At 37.7% G+C, this 18579-nt stretch overlaps 1 protein-coding gene across 6 annotated transcripts in view; it reads right to left on the bottom strand.

Moving 5' to 3' along the window:
- Positions 1–18579, bottom strand: part of MPP7 (MAGUK p55 scaffold protein 7) — a 158158-nt gene that overhangs the window by 94333 nt on the left and 45246 nt on the right. For all 6 annotated transcript variants that reach the window (XM_075082575.1, XM_075082578.1, XM_075082577.1 and 3 more), the window contains exon 3: positions 7898–8016. In XM_075082575.1, the coding sequence (XP_074938676.1) occupies positions 7898–8016 (119 nt within the window). The remainder of the gene's footprint in view (positions 1–7897; positions 8017–18579) is intronic.

Below are 18579 nucleotides of genomic sequence, written 5' to 3'. Positions count from 1 at the left end.
TTTGGCACTAACTTGACATGCATTTTCTTACAAACAAGGTTACACCACCCAGAGCTATGCCTGACCACTTTTTCAATAAATTGAAGGTGCATTTTTTCACTTTATTACGGGCACAGATAAGCACAGGCATGTATGTGAACACGCTTGGCAAAACAACTTTGCTTTACTCAGGAAAGAAACAGTAAACCTGTTACATATTATAATATGTGGAAAGTTGCAGGGGGAGGTTAGCTATGTTTTCAAAGAGGAATAAATTTTTATTTTGCTTATTTTTGCCCAGTTGTTACCTCATGTATTGCAATTTTACACAATAAGAGCACGAACAAGGTAAAGGGTTCAACATACACACATCAACCAGAACCCCCCAACCTCAACAACAGAAGCAAGCATTTACTTAATGCCTGGCTGCTGGCTACCTTTTCCCTAATGTTTCCATGGAAACAATATCAGCCTGAATAAAGTAAAGATCCTGTACTATTTTCTATAAAATTTCAATTACCTTATTTTGATTAATCTGATCACTGTTCCCATGGAAATTAAGTTTAAAGGCAGCTGATTGCCTCCAGCTAAGAGTGATCTCTTCACTTACAGATTTCAGTTGCTGGCTACTGAGCAAGCCTCAAAAAAATCAGTTTGGCTTCAAAAGTAACGCTTTAAATTTATGTGGTATTTCATATGGAATAACACCTTGCATTACTCCTTTTTTGAATGCAATAATTTTGATGGAAGCAAAACGTCTCATTGCTTCAGTGGTAATTACTCCAAGTACAAATGCAAACTATTGTCAGTCATCAAGAGGCTTTCTTACAGAGTATTATTTTTTCAATAATTTTCATTCTTAGGTGAGCAGAAGGCATGTGGCAAATCTATATTTCAGTATATGAATTAGACAATTACCTACAAATACTTTGGATGAGATGATTACTGAAATTCTAGCACTCCTTCATATATATTCTGTACACACAGCTCAAGCAGGAAGCTTCAAAAATTAACTGGAGATCAAAGTTTCTCTCCAGACAATGACAAAAAGAAAAAAAAAGCCTTACATTTTCCCCACACAGCTTTAATATTTCTTTGCAGATTCGGTATCCTAGTACTGTCTATATATACCTTACTGCTAGATACCTCTCTAGGGCTGAAAAAATTGTGTATCGCGTGTTTTGCCAAAAGGATGTGAGGCAAGACTGCACCATGCGCCTCTTTAAATGAGGACATCCTTACAAAAATTAAAATTTCCTAGATCTCTGATGATCTGGATTTAAAGAATGGCAAATAACCACCACCTATTACCTAGTACCTCAATATTAATTAATTCAGCTATAGTAAATTCCTTCTCCCCTTGCCAGAAAAAGTTTTCAAGCTGGCACAACGGACCACATCTGTGCCTTTTCTGGACAGTCTGCATTACAAGAGTGATTGCTTTACTCTTGCCATCAGTAGGTTTTGCATGCTTTCTATGACTGAAAGATGTAAACTATACATAAGCAACCTTGCCTGATTCTCCTCTAGAGCATGAAGAACAATTATTTTTCATTGGCCATGAATTGTTACCAGCTGCCAACCACCACACTCACACCTCCTCCTCCAGATGGCCAGGTGGTAAATGCTTACTCACACCACCTTTTCCTTCATTTTTTCCCACCTACAAAGCAAACAGCACTTCAGACCTCCACACGAATTTATAGAACTGCAGCCTATTCCATTCACTGGCAAGGCACAGCTTTTTTTAAAATAAATATGGTTGGGAATCCAGCAGTAAAGAACCTTAAGGACTTCAAGTATCAAAGCAACATTCTGGTGAATGAGCTATCAGTTTCAGCAATTCCACCCACTCTGAGGTGGTCCATACACCTCTCCAACGCTTTCCCCTGAAACCACAACCCACCCACTCCGTTGGGTTTGAGGGTAGGTGCCACCTATGGTCTACCACTCCCCAGTCCCACTTACTGACCACTCTTTCTCTTCTAGTGCTTTTCCAGGCTTGCTGCTCTTGGGTAACGCAGCTCCTCTGAGCTCCTTCTGAAGTAACTGATTTTGTCTGCCCTGAAATCAGAAACCCCTCTCACCATTCTCGTAACAGGTGCAAACATACTAGCCATCAAAATCCTCTCACAAACATACCCTGCTCCATCCATCTTCTGTATAACAGAATAGTTAACAGAAAAAAAGAGTTCTTGTGACCTGCATAAACAGACAGTTCCAACAATAAATTATGAAGATTGTATAAAGATTAGTTCTAGAGAAAGTGTACATGAAGAACAAAATAATAAAGTAAATAACTTTCATATGTTCAGTGAAAAATATTTCAATATCCACTTCAAACTTGAAGTGCAGAAGCTGTCAGCATTATCAGGCTGCCATGAAGAAAGCCAACTCTATCTCAGCACAATCTCCAACCTTCATTCCATATCATTTGTGTCATACTCAGGTCTTAAACTATCTAATACATCCTCCTCAGCCACCACCCCCCTCCTGGTCCTTTGACATATACACAGATACAGATACCATCCTCTCCATCTATGGGTCTGTGCTGGTTTCAGCTGTGGTAGATTTAATTCTATTCACTGTAGCTAGCATGGGGCTATGTTTTGGATTTGTGCTGAAAACAGCGTTGATAATGTGGAGATGTTTTAGGTGTTGCTAAGTAGTGCTTACACTAGTCAAGTACTTTTTCAGCTTCCCATGCCCTGCCAGGCGCACAAGAAGTTGGGAGGGGACACAGCCAGGACAGCTGACCCCAACGGGCCCAAGGGATATCCCACACCATATGATGTCATGCTCTGCATATAAATCTGGGGGGTGGGAAGAAGGGGGTGGAGGAAGGGAACGGAACATGACACACATTCAGAGTGATGGCGTTTGTCTTCCCAAGTAACAGTTACACATGATGGAGCCCTGCTGTCCTGGAGATGGCTGAACACCTGCCTGCCCATGGGAAGGAGTGAATGAATTCCTTGGTTTGTTCTGCTTGAGCACGTAGCTTTTGCTTTACCTGTTAAACTGACTTTATCTCAACCCAAGAGTTTTCTCACTTTTACTCTTCCAATTCTCTCCCCCATCCCACTGAGGGGGAGTGAGTGAGGGGCTGCGTGGGGCTTAGTTGCTGGCTGGGGTTAAACTGTGACAGGGTCATCCCCATCAAATGTTCAGAACAGTAAGTTCAGGACAATTAGTTGTCACATACAACTCATCAGAACAACTCATATAATCTGAAGTCCATTTCCTCTGTGTTCTTTGGATCTTCTTCCCAAAATGTTGGGATGATTGGGCACATGCCCAGGCAGAAGCAGTCACCAGGTGGTGAACGTGCATGATCTGGATGTTGGCTGCAGAATGTCTGAGACACCACAGGGTAGGGGCAGCTGCACCATATGACCCCTCCATGAGTGCCAGAACCACCTGCATAGCTCTTCCTGGGTGAAAGGCTGGACAGTTAAGAGTTAATCTACCCTCTAACATAAAACAAGCCATGAAACCTTAATGAGATTCTTTGATTCTGTACTGTAGATGTAAATTCATTCATCCTACAGTTTAACAGCTTTTTTTAAATGGAGTTTGTGTGTAAAGTTCTGGGTAAAAACTGAACTGTATGTAAACTGCCTATGAGCTAGGCTTGTACCAGTCCAGCCTGAAGATTTAGCACATCATCTGCAGATTGTTGATTTTATCACTGTAAGCATGTGTCAAATCAATCCCTTTTGCTTTGCCCTAGTCAGCTCATTTTTTTAATGTTATCTTTATTTTTCTCATTACCAACAAAGGAGCCACAGCAGGCTGAAAGCATCTACACTTACATATTGAAAAAATCTGAGTCTTCACACTGAAAATTTCCAGTACACCACAATGATTGTAAAATTCGGGCTATGTAATCATATGATTCAATTTACATGCCAAAGAAATTACATAGAATACACTCTGCTGTTTTATTTTTAGAGATTAGATTACTTAGAAAAAGCTGTAAGCCATCGACATGGACAAACATTAGCACATACAAAATAATTTTTCAGAACTTCAAGCCAAGCCATACGCAGGTGAAACTAATAGCAAATTAGCACAAATTAAGGTCTTGCAGGGCCAGCTACCAAAATACTATGTGTTTATAAAAAAATCAGACTAGATTCACCAAATATTCCTTATTTCTACAGTAGTTATTTTCTTTTCCAGTGCCACATACTGCTTTTTGGATGTACAAACTCTTCCCGATCAAGGGAACAGCAACACCACTTGCTGCAGCTTCTTTTTCGAGATGCAATGTACAGTACTGGCTCAAGAACTGTGCATGCTCTGAGCTGGCCGAAACCAATCAGTAAAATGCAATTGGTTAAGAAATACTTCTGTAACAGCCCAACAGATAAGCTTACTCAATTCTTGAGCATTACATCCACAACAAGAACTGTTTAAGGCGACAGTGCAAGTAGAAGCTTCATCTTTGAGCTAAACAGACAAATAGTAAAACGCGTCTGGTGCGCTAACAGCAAGCAAACACACATGGAAATTCTTGCAGCTCCTCTAAAAATAAGCTAAAAGAGTAGTCAGAACAGATCTTTATTTATCCCTTCTGTTCCTCTAAAAAAAAAAAATCCAAGCAGAGCACATATACTATTTCAGGTTTCAGCTATGTTGGTGCTCATGAAGTTACCCTGAAGGATCATCTCTTCATGTTTCTTTTCTATAAATTTCTACAGAATTATTGGGATCTCTGCTATATAAAAAGTAATGACATGGCTGAAGATTTTTGGTAGAACTTAAGAGAGTTGTGTAATAAGACAAGGAAGTAACAAATTGAGGGAAGCAGAGACCAAATTTAAACATTCACTATCCACAGCCAGTTTTCTCTTCCAAACTGTCAACAATGGTTGTGGGTTCCCTCTTCTCTATACTTCGCAAACTAAAATCTAATCAACAGATTCCTTTATTGAGAAAAAGGACAGCAAAAACCGTTGCATCAGTTTTTGCTGGTTTTACTTACTACAATAGGAATGTACCATAGGGAACAATCCAGTATTTGCAGGGGAATGGACTGGATGATCTAATACAACTTTTCCATTTCTGACTTCTTAGAACAGCTCAGCGTGATCCAAGTTCACAAAGAGATTTCTGTCCAACAATACTGAATGAAGAGAACTCCAAGACAAGGTTTGGGGCTTCCCCCCCCACCCCTGTCTTTTCACTATTAAGAGAGCCAGAATAGCAAACCGTATGCCATCGTGTACAACCACACAGAAAACACTATGATAATTAAATACCCATAAAGTGTAGAATATCTGTAGAAGAAGTGGAAAGTTTATTTTATACTTAAACCTTTCAAGTAATTTGGAGCATTTTATCCATTTTATAACTTAGGAAAAAAGCTCTTTTCTAATATGTGAAATGATTAAACAGTAAGGTGAGCAGATCAGTGTAGAAATTTTTACTAAGCAGTGTGTCTATCTGAAATAGAGAAATGTTAGTGCCTAATGAGTAGTATACCCACGCTTATTATCCTCCAAAACCGACATACCAGGATCACAACATCCTTGGCTCTAAGCTAGTGCCTTTTTTTTTTTTTTTTTAATTTCAAAATATCTGTCATCATTCTCTGCCTGGGGAATTAAAAACATTTGTCTTTGCAAGTACGGTTGAATTTAAGAAGTTATTGCTAGTAAAAACAGTCCTTCAAATAGGACCCCAGAACCCAGAAAGAAAGATTTGGCACTTCTGAAGCCTTGTAACAGGGAAAAACTATGGCAGATGGCGTTCATTCTTCTGCTCTTACAGCTTTCTTCCAAAAAGGCTATGGACTGCCTTCTCTGAAACTTGATAGGATACTGAATAATCCTTCTAAAAAATGTGTTAAAGGTCAAACAAATACCATGAGTTTCAGATACAGCTAAGCCCATCTTGGGGCAGGGATATAACTAGATAACCTTTTGAAAGCTCTTCATGCCCTGCTTTCTATAACCGAACACCACAGAAATCAAAAGGTGAGGTTCAATAGCCTGTGATATGCTCTGAGTCAGACCCTCTCTTAATAGTTTCAATTCGTATAATTTAAAAACTTTGTCTTTTGAATTATATTAGTATGGCATATTAAGGAAGTGCAACCAGTGAACACTAAAGATGCAGTTTCAAGAATGAAGTCTATTTTAAGGTAGCGTGAGACTTAACAGGACATTGAAAGAACCATTCACACGGCCATAATTACACATACATTTAATACTTGGACCTAAAACCAACAAGATAAATAATAAAGATGCTTGGAATACTTCAACACCTTCCTGTTGTAACTGCAATAAAGTGACCATTCAGTGATCCCCAAAACCTTCTATCTGTCTCAAGAAATCTCTCATTAATTCTTCTTTGTTAAAATCGGAAAGACCAATCCACCCGGCCATAACAAACGATGAGGTAGCTAGGGCACACAGTTAGGAGAACCAACTTTTCCAAACTGAAAGGTGAGTAAACTAGTCGTTGTCGTGCGAGCTTTGTTTTCTTTTGGGGGAAGGGGCAAAAGGGAGCAAGTGAATAAGTTTGAAATGGTTTAGGTTTTGCCTCAATAGAAAATTAGAGCAAACGTTGAAATGTCAATGTTTTGCAGATCAGCACTCATTTTCAAGCCAGCGTTCTTTAATTCCAAATCCAGGAAGAAGACTGATTTAGCTACTGACCTAACATTTTGCTTAGATGCACACCACTGTCAGCCTAATTTAGGATCAAAACCAGTGTTTCCCTTTCAGTGATCATCTGAGCCACCTGAGGAGACAGCTGCAGCAAAGCAGTAGAGAGTCTGGAAATCACTGCATTTCAGAAATGTTGATGAAATTCTTTAGGCAAGCAAGTATTGCTAAGCGCTGTTCCTCTGTTTGTTGCTTTTGTGTATCAGCTACCACAGAGTACTTGTGTTTATTTTATATGTAAATTCTCAGCCAATTTGAAAATAATTTTGGCCAAGTATCAACCTTGTTACATCTTTTGCCAGAATGAGATAGCTGAAAGAAATGGGAAAACGTGACTCTCAAAACATACAGTGAAATAATCCCAATGTTAAGCTTCTCCTAGATCAATGACTGACAAGTGTAACAAATTCTGCTCAATTATGTGTGAGCCTGGATATATTCGCGGCACAGGTTACTACCACCTACTGACTCATTTGAAGCCTCAGAATTTTTTTCCAGCTTGAACTAGCTCGGTACTGGAAACTGAAGACATACTCACCATTTTGTAGGAGTGGAACATTTCTAACCAGCTGATTGGTCCCATTTTTCTGCTAGAAGCAATTTTAACATTATCGGGGTAGCTCTGCACACTCCCATGGCATGCTCTAGTTTCTTGTTGCTGATCATTTTCATAGCAGGACGCTTTACTCAAGTATTCTTCCAAACTTATTTTAGGTTGTACTTTAGTCCAAAATATTTATGTGCAAAACACAATTTTGAATGGAGGCAAGCCAATGAAAGAAACAGCTTACTAGAATTTCAGTTGACTTTGTTAAAGGAAATTATTTTAAATTAATGTGGCTACTGAACTGTTGCCATACTTGACCTCAGAAAATATATTCCTTCTAATTTTTGCTGTGAACATTTATTTATTTAAGCTAAACTCCAGGTCTTGAATGTTGACCATAAAGAAGTCTCAGATTTCCTGCTACTATTTCGTACTCTTTTTTTCTAAACAAGGGCAAACAACATATGTTTGCTGCATTAGCATTACACTGCCAAAACATCACTCTTAAATGAAATCATCTATGTATTTTTGGTAGAATCTTATTTAACAACTTCCACCCCTGACAGAAACAGAGTTAAAACAAGGCTGTTTTGTTTTCAGTGAGCAACAGTTTGATCACTGGTTTACTAGATGGCGCTCAAAACATTTTTCCATATGCTCTTCTCAAAGAGAATCTGACTTAAATGTGGTTTACCTTCACCAGTGAATGAAGGCTTTTTTCACCAAACATATCCCAGAGGAAGGTCAGGTCTTCCTGGCTGTCCACATGTGGCTGCAGCTGGGCTGGCAATGCAGCCAGCAGCTCGTACAGACCTATAAAATGAAAATAAAACACAAAGTGTAATCTGGGGGTGATCTCATTAATTTCACTTAACAGTTCTGTGTAATTGGCTGCCTGGAGCATGTCATTTTCACTGAATAGGGAGTCTGGAGTATCCAGCATAACATTAACTTGTAGAACCAAGAGGATAATTTTTTTAAAATTACTAAGAAGCAAGTATTAGCAGCGTACTTTTTACCTTGTCACAGTTGTCAAGCTTCTACATCCACATATATTTACACAAGATTATGCAGAAAATTCATAAAGGTTTTGAAAAAAGGACAAAACCAGAAAAAAAAACATACATTCCTTTGCTTAATCGTTATTCCATTTCCCTTGATGTTAGCCAAAGAGTGAAATGAGTCATGAATAGGAAAAACTTCCTTAAAAGAACAGAAACTGGATAGGGTGGTCCATTAAAAAAAGGTTCGTGGTTTCTCTAAATATTTCTTGCTAATATATTGCTTCATATTTTTTTTATCCCGTGTTCAGTAGGAATCCACAGCAAGACAAAAGGAACTGCGCTCTGTTTTGCAGGATTAAACCTTAAAAACCAAACGCAGCAGTTTTCCCAGATGCACATGCACACAGAAATATTTCAGTTACATTTTTTATTTGCAGGTATTTGAGATTCTCCGTAGGGTTAAAGCAATTGCTGTTGCTGGTTATTTGTGGCACACCTCACCAGCAGTCTCCGAGGGGCAGACAGTAGCACACTGTTCCACAGTAGCATACAGCATAAAATATCCATCATGCACACAGGCCATCAAACTGCTGTCCAAGAAATGTAGCAACAGTGTTTGCAGCAGCCCTCTTTAGGGAGGTAACCTGGCGTGAGTTGATATCAATTCGTAGCACATGTTTAATTTTCCACTGGGATTACTTGGGGTAAAAAGGACAAAATGCCTTTTTCTCCTGTCTGCTGTCTACAAAAACACCGATAGTCTCCTGGGATCCAAGATACACGGTTCTGCTATTATTTTTAGTCTGAGTAAGTGCTGCTGTTCATCATAAGGACAGATTTACAAGATATTCTACTGGTAAAGAACATTGTTGGAAGTTAGAGGTTACCTGTTGTTATTATGCCTATTATCTCCCTAAAACTTATGATTTAGAATATTTTTTAGTAAACATGATTTCACAACCTTTCCAGGCGTTATATATCCCTTTCAAAATTACCTACAGCACCTTTGGGACCAGATTATTTAACATTTTTGTCTTTTACTGCCTTTCAGTAAAATATTGTGGAAAAAAAGTTCCTTCCAGATACATTCTTTTTGTGGTCCAAGTGTTTTTGGTGGTTGACATTCATTTCTCGTAGAATCTTGCTTTTATTTAAATCTGCTCTTGTTTATGCTTCAGAAATAGAGGATACAACTCAAACCACTACAATTTTGCATGGATAGAAAAAGAACACTGAGCCTTGCCTAGTGAGGCAGTCTGTGATTGAGCTGACATCCAGACAACAGAGGTTTGAATGGGAGTCTCAACTCCAACTTTCCAGACTATTAGAACTTCAGCACTTAGTAAAAATATTTTTTTTAATCACGCAATTTATGCTTCAAAAACATTTTCATTTAGCAAATTAAAAAATTACTTTACAGCCAGCCTTATATTTCTGCACATAGACACTTTTGTTACTGAAAATACATTTACTTCAGAATAACCTGAAGGTTGTTAGAAAATGGAATAAAAAGTTCAACATAAGCTTGACATAACTGTGGCATAACTGCTTAGGAACAATTCATGTGTGCCATTCAGGAGAAAGAAAATATTAACTTCAGCCACTCCCTTCAAATAAAAGATCTATAACAGAGTAAGCTTACTCCTTGATCCATCAGATCTGCTTAAATTTCACATACAGTCAACCATAAAACTGTTCTATCCTTGTAACTTGCTCCTCAAAGCTTTGATAATTAAAACCCCAGTGAAATAAAATGAAAGTTCATGTTTCCTGCTGGATTAACTATTACAGTAGTGACACAGGGTGAGACTGAATCTGCCTATAACAAGGCTTAGGTTTTATGCACAGAGCTCCCCAAGAAAAATCCTGCTGGACGGCACTCCAGGACTGACTAACCCTGCAGGTGCTTACACACATTAAGGTTTCCATAACCAGCTCAAAAGCATCTGTGGGCTTCACTTGTTCATGTAGCCCTGAATTTCCCCTTCCAGGAAAACAGGTGTCCATGTCCCTAGTGCGCTACTGATAGCTTCGACAGCAATGCACCCAATCTGTGCAACGCTCCCAGAGACGCGGAGAAAATCAGACAAGTGCTGACTGGTTTTATACAATCCCATGGCTATGTTTGTAGTGCTGCTCTTCTTTGGCTCTTCAGTGCAGTGTGTATAGTTTTCAGCCAGGAGGAAATCAGAATCCCACCCTTCTCCACAGCAGCAGAACCTGAGAACTACGCCAGGCAGCATGCTGGAGAACACCATGCTTTCGCTCTTCAGAACCCTCTTGACACTCAGCTTATATAGCCAGGACTGAAAAAAATCTCCACCACAGAGACAAATGAAAACCAGGCAGGAGGACGACTCAGGGTATTTAGTTGGGAAGAACAGAAGACAAAGACCTAGAGTATGTCCAAAGTTAAAGCTGCATAACTCCAGATCATCTGATTCAGCTATAGCCTCCTTCCAAACAAGAGGTAATGGCAGCAGAAGGTGCTAGCACCTGTAAAGGTTTACCTTTATAGAGTCTCATTTTCCCTTGTCCCTTTTGTGATGCCCAGTACCACGGAATCCAAAGTTTTCAGATGGGCATTCATATTTTTATATATGAAGAAAAACAGTACGTGGTTCTTCTAGACACACACCCCTCCAACTAAAACATCACGTTTTATTTGTATCTCAGTTACACAAAGTGTGTTGTTCTTATTCATTGAAGTGTGAAAAAACACTGAAAACTGGCTGGCATGTGACTTTACTAGCAAATGGGATTTAAAAGAAAGTGCTTTTAAAATAAAATAATAATAGGTACAAAATAATGTGTCAAGTTACCGTAAACTGATAATGAAGTTGAAACCGCTACATTGGCAGCTACACATTAGCCTAATTTAAATTACCAGATCTGGTAACTTGTTATACCCATCTTTCCAACACCTGAAGGGCGGTAGCTCAAATCTCTGCAACCCTGTAAGGTGTCACTGTACAGAGATGCTGCCATGTGGCAAGAGAAGTATTCCGAATTTAACAGCAAAGACTGCTTCAGTCCAACCTCAAATCTCCTGCAAAAGTTCTAACTAGCATCTCAGATGGTTCTGCAAGCCAGAGCCAAAGGCCACTGAAATAAACGCAAATATCTCACTAGTTTTAGTACTGACAAGCAGTAGAAACCAGATGTTTTTTTAAAATCTTTTCAGTAGCAATTTTAAAGACTGAAGTGATGCTATACTGAACACCTTTGATCACTCCTGAAAACAAAAATTAATTTTCAAGAAGATCAGAGGTATACCTCCTATATTCAGATTAACCGCTTTGTAAATTAAAAACTCATGTTCATCGTGTAAGCCACGGAATTAGATGTAGCTCAGCACACCAGAGCTGAATGCTACTGTTGTAAGCATGTGGCTGCCAGGCCTCAGTCATGCTCTTGGGTCTCAATTTGATGTTTCTCTTAAAGTCCGACCTCCCTGAGTTGTATGACATGCATGGACCTCCTATTAAAAGAAAGTATTTTGCATATATTTTTGGAAAGAGGCCCAAAATTCAAATAAACACACAAACACCTTTTTTAAAAGTATCTAGAAGTTGTGTTTAAAAAAACAGAATCCCAAAAAGAAGAAGAAAAAAACCTTTTTTGGTTTTGTTTTTTTTTTTTTAATACCTGATGTTGGCAACACTATAAAGAGTCTTGCAAAAAAAAAAAAAAAAAAACCAACACATTTGATTTTTCCATACACTATTGCTATTCTACTCAGGTCCTATATTTAAAAGGAATCATATGTCCACTGGGATTTTCTAGTATTAAAACACTTCAGGTGTCAAAATACAGTAAAGTAAACATGGCTTACACAAGAAAAACCTTATTTACTTCAATTTTTAAAAGCAGATCATTTATTCAAAGATCCCAGAAGATCTGGTCATACATAAAATAAATTAACAATGAGCTTAAACAGGGACATGCAAGACTACTTTGCAATCTTCAGAAGGAAAGTAAACCCAGTCAGGCCTACAACTTGGGGGGGGCGGGCAGGAATAATCAAAACAGATCACAGTGTAATCATCCCTGGACATTCCCAAATCATTGAAACAGAGGAGGAAAAAGGGCCCTTTCTAGATTAAACAAGGTCACATCATCGAGTGGCAGTAATAGGAGTCAATCCCAGAAAAACAAGGGAGCTCCTAGTTTTAGATACTAGTATGCTGTTATTTATAGTCATGTGCTATAAATTAGGTCCAGTATCTAATACTTATGTTAACTAAGTAAAAGCCTATAGCATAGAAACATTTTTAAAAAAAAAAAAAGAGACAAGGATAGCACATAAGAATACTATAAAACTCTTATAAGAGTGGAAGTTTGAAGGTGCTTATGTAGTCTATTAAATATGATTACCTGATTCAAGGATAAAGAAATTATAGGTAATAGATTAATACCAGGCATACAATACACTTTTCATGAAATTTAGTTCAGCCAATAAAAGTGACACAGGGAATTAAAAACCAATGACTAGCTAACCTTATATAGAGAAGTAGTCCATATAAACTATACACATATAGATAATCTAAACACACACACATAACCTAAAACTAAAATTTACAACAGCTTGTCATGGATAGAGAAACTACTCAGAAGATTTTGGACTTGTTGCAAGAGCAAGTAAGATAAAATGGCTGCAGAATAAGGCTTGTAGCATTCTGCCAGCTTTGACTAAGGAAACAATTCCAAGGGAAAATACAGCTATGTTTGAAAACTTAGCACTGTCCCTGCTTAAAAAAGTAAAGGATAAATTTCAGTTTGTTCTTTTAACACACTTAAGCAGTTTCTGTCTTCAGAGTATCTTCAGCTTTTCCTAAGCTTAACTGATACAATTTAGTTTTATTTGAACTGAAGAACAGTGTGTAATAATGGCAATTCCAATTTTTAAAATGTGTAGCGTAAATTTGCACATGCAACAAGATTTAAGACTAAGCAGCAGTGGAAAGCTTTTAAATCAGAAACAATGGGACAAAGAATTTTTCCAGTTCTAGAAAATTGCTTCCTTCATAGTGTTACATTCTGTAGAAGACTGCTTGTTCCTAGGAGGAGAATAAATGGCTAAGCAATTGATGAAAGTGTTCCCGTACCGAACCACTCACACTGCAGATTCCAGATGCTCTACATTCTTGACATCAGAATGGAAAAATTTACTGTTAGTCTAGAGAAATTCAATATCACCATTCTTGTCATATCCTTCATAGCTTCATTATTAGGACAAGTCTGTGGAAGCTATAAACTAGTGCTAAATGATAAAAAACATGGTCTCTGCGTTCCATCACTCTTGCATATTACAAAACAGCAACTGTTTTGGTTAGCATAAGGAAAGAAATAGAGGACAAGTGGATGTGCATCTGCTGTCACATGTTAATTAATCTCCTGAATTAGCATTCTGAACAATGATGCCAGGCTTCCAATCAAAAATTTTTACAGTAACTGAGGGATAATAAACACTAAAGAATATATATCTAAGCCCAGAACAACACTGTAAAATTTTATTATATTAATAAAAGGGGACACACCAACCTTTAAATTTTCCACTTTGTCAAAGGTAAAATAATCAGCACCATTTGCTGCCATTTATAACAAGCTGACATTTTTTCACATTTGAACTGTACTTTACAGTTCTATAAAGGCTTAGACAACACTTGCCTTACACAAAAGCAAACAGCATTGCAGTAGAAACACTCACTCTGACATCCTTGCTGCTGCACAATAAAATCAGATGCTAACGCCAAATATTGAAAATTATTTCATTCTGAAGTTTGAGGTCAATATTTATGCACAGGTTCAAATAAAAACATAAACAGTACACACGCATTAGGATAGACATACTGCACTGTCCTATCAGACTCCAGTTGTAAAAAGCCCGCTATGTGCTCAGTTTTATGTGCTACAAATAGTTCTTTTTTATGTTCTCTTAAGTAATTCCACCAAATATATGGGCTTCCTGACACTTCAAAAAGTTCAAAACTAACAGTTTTTCTTTGCAGAACCAGAGTCATTAACTCATACCAGCACATGCCTTTTTTAATTTTGCAGTTTACTATTTTTAAAATGATTAATCTAATTTTCAAAGTTACAGAATACTGAGTAACTAGATAATCATGACATGCAAGTGATCAGCACCTTTGAAAAAAGTATCTCTGTGTGTTTGCTACTTCACAAAAAAAGTAAAATGCTAAAATCCTTACAGATGGCACAGCAATAGAAATTTCAATATTTTTTCCTAATGAAAACAAGAATTTTGCTGTAAGTGTCCTCAAAGCAGATTACATACTCGCTAAGGGTAACACAGTCTTTTAACTTAAAAGTTGTACCTAATTTTTATTCCTCCAAGCTACAGTTATTTGTTAACCCACCTTGAAACAACGTTATGACAGAAAATGTTGAAAGTGAGCAATCATTTAAGCCCACCACTTTTTAAAATGTTATTTCCTTCAAAATGGAAAAGTCTTTAGTTTTGGAACTTGGCTCCCAGACCTAAAGAATCCGCAGTTGTTTGAAACAGTTATTGGTCTTTTAGGATTTGTCTCAACATGTGTATTTCAGATTTAGCATACCACATACCATTACATTCTGATGCGAGTTAAATAGCTGATCCCTATTTGCATTCATACAGGGCAAGACTGTTGCTGCAGAGTTCTTGCATGTACGGCTCAAAACTGCTTCAAAATCGAAACCCTTCCAAATGAGTTACTAGACACTATGTCAACAAGAATACTTTGAAAGTTCATAAAAGGTACTTTCATGAGTATTCAAAAGCTCTCCTATTATCTGCAAGAATAACACATACATTAAACTGATTTAGAGTGACCTATCAAGCACAAATTAATAAGCAGCTTGTAGAAAGCTCATACAAAGATCCGACGTTCCTATTTTTTTAAAAAAACTCTTGTCTCCTCCAACAAAGCCTGCATACTACAACACCTTGAATGACCTTCACTAATTGACTGGTCCTTTGTATAGACACCAGCTTGCTGAGTCTCCAGTATTTCTATCTAGATCTTCATCAACACTAGAGAAGGCAACAGCAAGTACCTGGCAGGCAGTCAGGAAAGAACTCATAGCAGCACTAGAATGTCACTGGGCACGTTCACCCTGTTTAACTCTTCAGTCACAGTTTGCAACGTTAAGAGACTTGCAACGTTAAGAGACTGGGGAGGGGTGGTAAGGAATACCAAATGTGGCATTTTATATCTGCAAAAGGAAGACACAATATCTCAGAGATATGAATCTAAGAGACTGAATAAAGACTTCTAACAACAGAAGCCAAGATCATTTTCAACTCATTTGTGCCTAAAACTGCTGGAAACTCCATTTGATTACCATGTATCTCAACTTTTCATATTGTATCTTGAGAGTAGAAGAAAAGTCCTACAATCATAGGCAGTACTGATGCCCAAAAACATGCCAATATATTATTTCAGTGTTGTGATTCACTGTGTGACTGAGTTTAAAGTTTAACACTCAAGACAAGTTATGTTGTTACATCAATCAGTCATATATGCGTACTCTAGATATACAAGCCTATGGAGGTATATAGGAATATGCAAACGTTTAAAGAGTCAAGTGCATCATCATCTTATCTAAAAAACTAAACTTTTTGAAATAATTAAGGTATTTCATAGTTTATGCCTAAGATTAATATGCTTCATTCACTGAGGTAGTTTTTGGTCATTTTTAAACCAATGTGTTATTTTACAGGCAGAAATCATATTTGAACCTCTGTATTCCACAGTAGGCAACTAACAGCAACCAGGGAAGCTTCTCACTACCTATTAGTGGTACAAAATTTCCTTCAGATTAACAGCTTTAGTTTTATTAAAACAGCCAATACATGACATGAAGTTGGGCTGAGAAGTCACAGAACATTTTATGTGTCAGTGAATGCACACAATACGTACACTCTGCTAACTAACCTGGACTCTGGCACAACTACGCTTGAGCAGTACATGCTCTCGGCAAAGGACATCTGGCATTACTAGGGACTATCAACCATTTGTTTAATTACAGCTTTTGGTCCAACAAACATAGCTATACATTTAAGCCTCTGGTCAGAAACAATATAGGGCGTCATACTTTAAAATTTACCACAAAACCACACATTGCTCTAAGCGGAAGGGAGAGAGAAGCGGAAGGGAGAGAGAAGCGGAAGGGAGAGAGAAGCGGAAGGGAGAGAGAAGCGGAAGGGAGAGAGAAGCGGAAGGGAGAGAGAAGCGGAAGGGAGAGAGAAGCGGAAGGGAAAAAGTAAAAATTGTTGCAGCTGCCAGATGGTTTTAGAGTTTACCACCAGTAAATATAATTGCACACATTTTCTGATTCCACACTGCTGAATCAGTCTAGCATAATATAAAGTATTAACCAAAAACAGAACAGTTTAGGGAAATGTCATTCTACCTTGAACAAGTTTTCCAACAGTCACCATAACTATGTTGATACCAAAATAAATACCCTTTCCAACACCAACAGCAAGTTATATTTTTAAAAATTAAATCTGATATTATTAGATTAAAGCTTGCCATGCGTCTCATATTTTCCCAAATCTTTCATATTAACATTAGCCTACAAGCCATTTAATGCCTCTGGCAGCTGGAGATGGGGAGAATTCAAGAATGCATGGTAAAATATTGGCTGTATTTATTAATTCAGTATAAATTTTGCCTCCGCCGGCATATCAGTTTTCATGAAAATCTAGCCATATCTGTGCATTTCAAGGTGGTGAGAAATTTAAGTAGCCTTGAAACTGTGATGCAGCCAAAGGCTTTCACATACTATACTTGTGGTGGCACGCTTATGCCTAAGTCATAAGCAACAGTGTGAAGCAGGCGAGTGAAGGCTTTCCCTCTGCTTCGCTTCCACTGCAGCACGTCAGCAACGAAGCAGAGGCAGTTTGGAGCGGGATTCAATCGCCCGGCAAGCCTTCACCCTGGCAGCCTCCAACGGAAGAGCTACTCCCAGAAATCTTTCCTTCATCACACTCCTAAATTCCCTTTCTCTTAATCTCGTAGAATGAGCACAGATCTTTGGCCACCATTTTATGTTATTGTATTTTTTTAAAACAGGCTGTAAAAATAGAACACCCTGTTTTCTATCTCCCTCTTCATTCTGAAAGCTAGTTTAAAAGGCTAAAATCTTTAACCACTTCAGTTTAATTTGTCCTTCTTCCCTTACAAATGCTTCAGATGTTCCCCTCTCAGCTCAAGCAACTACTCAGATTTTAATTTCTGTTATTACTGTTTCTTTTTTTCCTGTCCACCTTTTTTATCCTTTTCGTTATCAAGCATTCTTAGGAAAGATTTTGTTAAAACTGGCAATCTGATTAAAATGCATTAGTAGTAAATAAAGGGAAGACATCTATATGAAAACAGTAAAAGCAAGGATAGCATCTTTTGGTGTTCAGATGACAGCAAAATTGTTTTTGAACTTCACATTGCTTGCAGTGGTCTCACTTCTCTAGGAGGATCCATATGGACTATGGAGCTATCATATCAACATAATAGTCTAGCAAAATATTTCTACCAGTATTCAGTACAGCCACATCAACAGCATGCAGCTTCAGAGGTTGAAATAATTCTTAAAGAATCACAGAATATGCTACTAAAAACGCACTTTGAAAGAACATCCAACATTTAGAACAAATTTCTTATCTTTTTTTTGTATTATTACAAAACAGAGAAGACAACACCAAAACCGTGAATATTTTAAAGGCCATGTGAATTTATAATTTGGTTAGTAACAAATGTGTTGGGTATTTTTAATTTAAAAAACTAACATGTATTCAGTTTTACAGGCTTGTAATACTGAAAGAACTCCACTGTCTGGCACAGCATTAGCTCCTATATGTACTCAAGAAGAAACTAATGCAAGCCCTGCACATTTTTTCTTTCTACAATCTACAATATTCAAAGTCAAGAACTGCTTCTGACTTTCATCATATTTAAGCAATCTCACACAGTTTTACTTGGTGGCCAAACTTGGCCCATTAATGTGATTTTCCCGCTGACAATACATGAATCAACACAGAGTCAGCCTTGCACATTCATGTGTTAGTTTAAGGACAAACAGAAAAGCATTTTTAAACTTGTCAGTTGAGCAAGCTTGATACAGGGTTGAAAGGAGAAAAATCTGTAACAATTTTACGATGTTTTTCACACTAAAACAACACTTAAAGCATAATGATGTAATTCTGGCTCCACCAAAGTCAGCAGCGAAGCTGCCATCAACTACTGTGAAGCCAGGACTGCAAACTTAAATATCCCTAGATATATCTGATAAATGAATACCAGATCTCTAAGACTTGCTTTACCTGCAAAAGCGCAAGTCTTCCAGCTCAGTCTTCAAACTCTATTTG

This window comes from Phalacrocorax aristotelis, chromosome 2 (assembly GCF_949628215.1).
Source record: "Phalacrocorax aristotelis chromosome 2, bGulAri2.1, whole genome shotgun sequence".
Taxonomy (NCBI): Eukaryota; Metazoa; Chordata; class Aves; order Suliformes; family Phalacrocoracidae; genus Phalacrocorax; species Phalacrocorax aristotelis.
Note: the sequence above shows the minus strand (reverse complement) of the source record. Positions and strands in the feature narration are given on the sequence as shown.